The sequence below is a fragment of the Lepisma saccharinum genome, chromosome 7, assembly GCF_977018435.1.
Source record: "Lepisma saccharinum chromosome 7, izLepSacc3.1, whole genome shotgun sequence".
NCBI classification, from domain to species: domain Eukaryota; kingdom Metazoa; phylum Arthropoda; class Insecta; order Zygentoma; family Lepismatidae; genus Lepisma; species Lepisma saccharinum.
The window spans coordinates 97964724-97972072 of record NC_139235.1 but is presented as its reverse complement, the minus strand read 5'-3'; the positions used below and the strand labels follow the sequence as shown (position 1 = coordinate 97972072).

At 34.3% G+C, this 7349-nt stretch overlaps 1 protein-coding gene across 3 annotated transcripts in view; it reads right to left on the bottom strand.

The window, feature by feature from the left end:
• Positions 1 to 346: 346 nt before the first annotated feature.
• The window catches only part of Bre1 (E3 ubiquitin-protein ligase Bre1), a 100970-nt gene continuing 93967 nt past the window's right edge, over positions 347 to 7349 (bottom strand). For all 3 annotated transcript variants that reach the window (XM_083125714.1, XM_083125716.1, XM_083125715.1), the window contains exons 12-14: positions 7107 to 7299; positions 3944 to 4038; positions 347 to 2829 (exon numbers count right to left, since the gene is read on the bottom strand). In XM_083125714.1, coding sequence (XP_082981840.1) covers positions 2548 to 2829; positions 3944 to 4038; positions 7107 to 7299 — 570 coding nt within the window. In that variant the 3' untranslated portion in view covers positions 347 to 2547. The remainder of the gene's footprint in view (positions 2830 to 3943; positions 4039 to 7106; positions 7300 to 7349) is intronic.

Here is a 7349-nt window from a genome sequence, read left to right as displayed (position 1 = left end):
TGCAGATTGAAAACTTACTTTTCCACCATATTTTATATTCTGCCTGATGATGCAGGCCGTGGCTGTGAAAATTGGAATTTTTCCAGTGTTTGGTTAGTTTTTCCTCTTTCCTTTTTTAAAATCCTCATGACCCTCCTTTATTTTACCCACCACACACACACACTCTTTCTCACTCTCTGTATAAATGCTCCACATTCCAGCTCTAGTTGCAATCAACATTTTTCTTCAGGATGAGCTGTGAAGATGAGACCATGGAACGCCACTGAAAAATCTATTTTTGTTCCAAATGCACTATACAATACTATATGTTGTACATTTTCTGTTCATAATAATTTTCCTAGACTGGTCAGGAGCAGAATTTATTTTGATTCTTCCATAATTTTTATTGTGTACAGGATATCTTAATTCCAAATAAGGATATACAACTTTTTAAATCACGCATCATCATAAAAGAAAGGTGTTAACATTAAAAAAAGGCAAGACAACATATCTGAATTCCTGATGCTCCTAAACTTAAGCATAAAATGTTTTATGGTAACAGGTTCTGTACACAATTTTAATGTGACTTACAAACAATACGAAAAATAAACCATAATATTTCGAGCACCACTTTCATCAACGCACGGACACTTTTGCTTTTCTTAGAACTGCAACTTAATCACAGCTAGAGTAAATAGTAAACCACCATTTTTTATTTTTTACACAATGATTCAATAAATAGGAATTGTTTTAACTATATACAGTTGTAGAACAACTACTGGAAACGAAATTTGATTATTATATAACTCCAACACACCGGTTGCCTATTTTCAAAACAATAGTTAGATAACGAACAAAGTTATATGATACTTAACGCTGTTATAATAAATTAAAGGGTTCAGTAGTCACCATCACATATTACATATATGTATGAATGTTAAAAAGATAACAAAGATCCAGACAGCTGTATGCCTGTTGTGCAAACTGACTCAATTTCACAAATTCATCATCCATGGCACATTGAAAGTCTTCAAAAATATTGTAATACTGTTTTTATATTAATGGAGAAAAATAACATTTCTCTTCAGAATAAACATGAACTTGATGATTTACTATTTAAGAAACAAAACAGTAGAACACATATAAAATAGAAACCAGTCACTTTCACAACCTCAGGACAGTTCAATGAGGTGAATTTTGTGGTTTTGATCAGACTTTATTTTGTGTGACTAAATTTTACTCACAATTAACTCCACAAAAGACTGAATTTAGATTCAAAACTGGAAAATCTGCGTACTAAACTTGTAACTTGGCATCACTATGCAAGATACCAATTTGACTAGTTTATTAGCATCTGAAATAAAGCAAGAGTCTATTTAACAGTCGATAGTAATATACTTGATATCTTAATGGTTTAAAAACCCATATTAAAAAATAATTGTTTCATACTTAACCCTTTTTAACAAATTGTAAGGTTTACTGGGGACGGAAAGTCGAGTCAGTGTGTGTAAACAAAGTTTCACTTTGTCTTTTGTGGAGTTGCATATCACGAGATTTCATATTGTAGCTTCTCTAAAAAATCACTCTAATACAAATGACCACTCATACACATCATTTCACAGAACATAACATCAAAAAAACTTATTTTCTCTGACAATTTATCTCACTCACACTTCACCATAATCACAAGTATAATTTTGTCTGAAAACAATAACACAGACTTTTTTGCTTTATTTTAGGGATGGGCCGATATGAAATTTTGGCTGATACCGATAAAGTACCGATACCGATAAATGATATTCTACCTATCCGATATGAAATTAGAAATGGTCTTTGAAGAACCTGAAAAGTTCATTGACCTCCTTAATAAATGTGTGTTTCAAGCTGGCTGCAGTGAAAAAGATATTGCATATTTAGACATTTACTTTTTTAGAAATTAGGGCATGGAGATTATGCATAAAAATTAAAACAAAATGGCAGAATTTTGCACTAAATTATCAGATATTTATCGATATATCGGATCGGTAAAATAATCGATAATTTTACCGATACACCGATATTCCTATATCGGCCGATACTGATAGAGTACCGATTAATCGGTCCCATCCCTACTTTATTTTGTTTAGGGATTATCCCACACAAAGGAATGAAAGAGAAACTGCATGAGGAACTGTGCACAACATATGCTCAAAATATCAAACAACCATGAATAAAAATGGTTTGAAAAAAATGCTCTTAAGTATTGTAATGTAACAAAGTTACACAAAATGCAAAATTTTCTGGTACAGTAGCTTTTCCAAGTTACTGAAAAACAATTTTAAAATAATAAAGGCATCACTAATGACAAAGGGAAGCTGTTATGAGATCAGTTTGATTAATAATTTTCATTACTACTTGCAACTTCAAAATGACAAGTAAGACCTTCAAAATCTATTAGATTTTTAGTCATTGGACAGTTTTTGTCAAAGGGAGGGGGAGAACAGAGACTCAATAATATCTCACCACTGATTTACACAATATGCTTAATAACACATATATATTTATAATGATTATCGCAACTTCAGTTCTCTAAGTTGAAAGATATAACCGATGATAGTCGTTTGCACCGAACGCAGCATTGCATTTCGGACATTTCCTCTGCCTTGTTTCGTAGCGAGTTCGGAGACAATCGTAACAAAATACATGGAAGCACTTGCTCAATACGGCATCTTTCCGCTTAACTTTGCACGATGGACACGTTAGGATTTCTTTATATTCACGGATTTCTTCCATCATTACTTCATCAGCAGTTCCTGCCATTTCTATCTTCTTCATTCTTTCTACTTTCCTTCGTAGCTGAGCTATTTCTTCCTGAAAAGAAAAGAACACCAAGAAATGAGTATGACAATAAATTGATAGTACAGCATTTTGCATTAACATAAAAGGATGTTAATGGAAATATCAGTAAATTTACTGAATATTTCCACACAGACTCGGCAGTTAAAGTTTCTAAGATGTTGATATCTGTAACAGAGCATACTTTGTAAACAAGGCTCAGTCCATTAATAATAACGTGCACTGTACTTTTATCAGAAAAAACATGTTTTGGGGAATGTTCGTAAGTGATGAAGGACTCCCACTGGCAAACGAGAAAAATTGATAAATATATGTTCCTTAGGCCCAAATATACATTTTTAATTGTATTTAGGTACGTACTATTGATGCTCGTCTCCCCACTCTTTATACCTATCACCGTCATTGTATAACACACAAGTTGCATAACTGCACATAAAAAGTGTTCTCTGCACCATGCAGAAGAATATCACCATGTCTACCGAAATAACAAATCGAAAATTCTTGACCTTTCTTTCCTTTTTTGTGGCCTTTTCCCCCTCCTTTTCTTAACATGTATTTAATCGCCCCCTACTTAGGTAGAGTTGGAAACCAAGAAAATAGATATTTTTATTCAATGAAAAAACCCTACCACAAGGCCAGTTAAGATGAAAAGTGAAGGTGTTTCTTAAGAAGAGATTTATACTTGCTTTAATTATGTATTAATGCATTTGGAAATTAATCCTTCAGACTTCCTCTTAGATGGGAAATGGTCACATTACTTTAATATTTGTACACTTCATGCATATAGAAATGTAATATTTGAGAAACAAAGTGAAAAAATCTTAACCACAACCCAATACAATTCTAGATTTCCAATTATTCAATTTTATCAAATCCCAGTACAGGCATATAACAACATAAATTCCCTATACTGTAAAAAATAGCAAAAATTCTTGACCACATGCATAATTTCTTGACCTACCTGTTGATTTCTTGACTTCTAGACACCCTGAATATGCCCCCATCTTCAAGTTTGCCCAAGGAGGAAAAGGTGTAAGAATGAGTATCCCATTGTGGGAGTACAACATCTTGTAATGCAATTCAACCTAAAACATGTAAAGTGATCAGAAGCAAACAAGATCTTCCGTACCTGCAGTCTTTTAGTTTTATAAGCTTCTGCTTCCAAAGCACTCGTCTTCTCTGCAACCACCTGCTGAGCTTCTTTCATCTGTGCATGGTATTTCTCTATTGAAATAACAATGAAACATCTTTCAAAATAAATTTTAAATAATCATAAAATAACACTATAAAGTTTGTAAGACAATTGTGTAGTATTGTTTTTAGCAATAATACCATCATGATACTAATGAAATTAGTGTATCACTGCTTCATAGTGTAGCATAGTGTAGGGTGTAAAAGTAAAAGTCACTTAACTAGGGTATATTTTCTGATTTTTTCTTTTCCCCTGTGTATCTTGTAACCTTTTTTGACTTTTCATCCTACTGTGATCAAGCAATGAATAAAGTATTGTTATTGTCTGAGAGCATCCAGATATTGTCTGATATTCTTCATCGCTGATGCCCGAACCTCGGAGCCGGCTGTGAAACTTAGCCTGGGGAGGCAACGACTCCTCCTCGAACTTGGAAGGGTCGCTGACATACTCGTAGGGGTAGACCCCCTTACACCTGAAGAGACTAGCATCCAAGTTCGGGAAATTGGCTGAAGTAATAATTAGTTGATTGTTGTTGAGCATCCCAGCAAGAGCATCGAGGCCTGCCTGGAGAAACCTTAGGGAATCGAGAAACCGAAGTTCTATGCCTTGCACCCATTTAGAGATGGCAATGTAGCGCTCCTCATTTTGTGCAACAATATTAATGAAAAATTCTGATTAGGTATAATCGTTAAAGAGAACCGTATGAAATCTTAATAGGTACCTATATTAACAACCAATAATTTGTGTTAATTATGTTATGTGTTAATAATGATTTATGTGTGTGTGTGTGTGTGTGTGTGTGTGTGTGTGGTGTTTATATTGTGTAGTAGTTTGGTGTGTTTGTGTTTATATTGTGTTATAGTTGTGATGTGTTTGTGTGTGTCTTGTGTAGTAGTTATTCTGTCTCATGTGTTTTTGTTCGTCTTGTGTAGTAATTGTGCTGTCTAATATGTTTGTGTTTGTCTTGTGTAGTAGTTCCTCCATTCATATTGGGGGTTAGGCGTAGAGCTGACAACTCTGCACTGTAAAAAGACATGTCAAGAAACAGAAATATAAAGCCATTGATGTTCCCAAGGTAAAATATTCCGGAGATAAAATAGTCCCCCGTTCGGATCTCCGGGTGGGGACTACTTTGGGAGGTCCCTGGACTAAGGATAAGATCTACGTTAGGAATAAGGATATTAAATTAGGCACCTGGAATGTTCTGAGCCTTTACCGGCCTGGGGCATTTCAGTGTACAGTTAATGAGATAGTGAAGTATAAATTAGATGTAGTAGCTGTCCAGGAAGTTAGGTGGCCAGGAGAAGGGAATTGTAAAACTAAAAATTATACTTTTTTCTATGGTGGTACTGAAAATCATAATTTTGGAACAGGCTTTTTCATAAATAATAGAATTATCTCGGCTCTTAAAACAGTAGAATTTATTAATGATAGGATATCATATGCAGTTTTACAGGGTAGGTGGTGTAAAATTTTTTTAATAAACATAGATGCACCAACGGAAGATAAAGATGATAATACTAAAGATGATTTTTATGCAGAGTTAGAACAGGTCTTTGATAAATTTTCTCAGTATGATATGAAAATTCTGTTAGGTGACTGTAATGCACAGATTGGCAAAGAAGAGACATTTAAACCCACGATTGGTAAAGAAAGTCTTCATGAATTAAGTAATGATAATGGTATAAGATTGATTACTTTTGCAACCTCAAAGAATTTAATTGTGAAAAGTACCACTTTTAAACATAAAGATATCCATAAATATACCTGGTCTTCTCCAGATGGTAAAACTCATAATCAGATAGATCATATTCTCATTGATAAGAGAAGGCATACTAGTATAATTGATGTTCGTTCACATAGAGGTGCTGACTGTGCCAGTGACCATTATTTAGTAATTGCTAAATTAAAGAAAGACTCGCAGTGATAAATCATAAGCAACAAAATCTAAAAGTTATAAAATTTAATAGTCAAATAGATTTGATGTTTTGCAGGATTTAAATGATGATGAAAATATAAATGAGACAGACGTAAATAAGAATTGGGAGCACATACGTAATGCAATAGAATCAGCAGCTAAAGAAAGTAAAGGATACCATAAACCAAGAAAAAAAAGTAAATGTTTAAATATGCAACTTCTTTTGCACTGCAGTCATCTGGAAAAAAACATTTCTCAAGGAGGTCAGTGGACCATTCAGGCTTTTCATAAACCATTTGGAATTTTATATTGGTGCATTATCCGTATGATGCCATATCTACCCATCCCTAATATATAGTTAGTAAGCGTTAGACTTTAGTTTTCCAAAAAAAGAACAATTATTTATTAATCATGTTTGATATACCATGACACCAAACTCTAAGAGAAACTATTGAGCTCCTTCAATGAAAGGAAGCCCAGCTGCAGCAAAAGAAGAGCATTTCTCCATTGTTATGGTCCATCAAGAAGTACTACCTTACAATTCTGCAGATAAGTAGTGAGTCGGTACAATGTTTAAACTTCACACATTTAGCTCAGAATTTCTGATTGAAACTTGTCGATCACATCTAATAATATTTGTTCCCCTAAATATCTCAATTTTGGCATTTAATTGCAACATGAAAAAATGATACCAAGAACAAAGGTAGACGAATTAATGGCAAACATATTTTATTTTATGTATTTTATAGCATGGGTAGTTTCTGAAATACGAAAAATGGGGTTTTGGCTGTCATTTTACGATGGCAGCCATAACAAAACTATATTTTGGGGGGACTTTAATTGAATTATTGTTGTTTAAAGTCCACTTTATGAACAGAAAGGCTAATCGGGACTGGACCTACAGTTTTAAGAGGGATCCGAACCACTGTGCCACGTACCTCCACCGTGTATCGAACCTGGGGGCTAATATATTAGTCGGGTGGCTAAATATTACATACAGTATATGTATACATATAGTTCCTCGCTTATAAAGAGCATTTTACACGAATTTTAAAATTTTGGGCTAACATCACTTGACTAGGGTTAGGTGGCTGAACAGTCGCAGGCTGAACCTGGCCCTTCAATAACGGAAAATTGAAGTTGAAATGTTGATAAATTAACACACATGCTAGAAAAACTTACCCAAATGGAGTTTGAGATCAGCTGCTGACTGGGCACTTTCTATTGCTTTCCGTTTATGCATCTCCATGGCCTGTTGCCGTAGGGCAAGCTCCTTTTCAACTGTCGATAGGGAATTTTGCAAAATGCGTTCCTTTTCTTCAAGTTTCCTCACAACCTGGTTCTGAGCTTCAACCTGAGCCGCAAGGGTGCCCACCTTCAAATTTATTGAGAATGAAGAGACATGTTATTAAATCAAATGTGTAT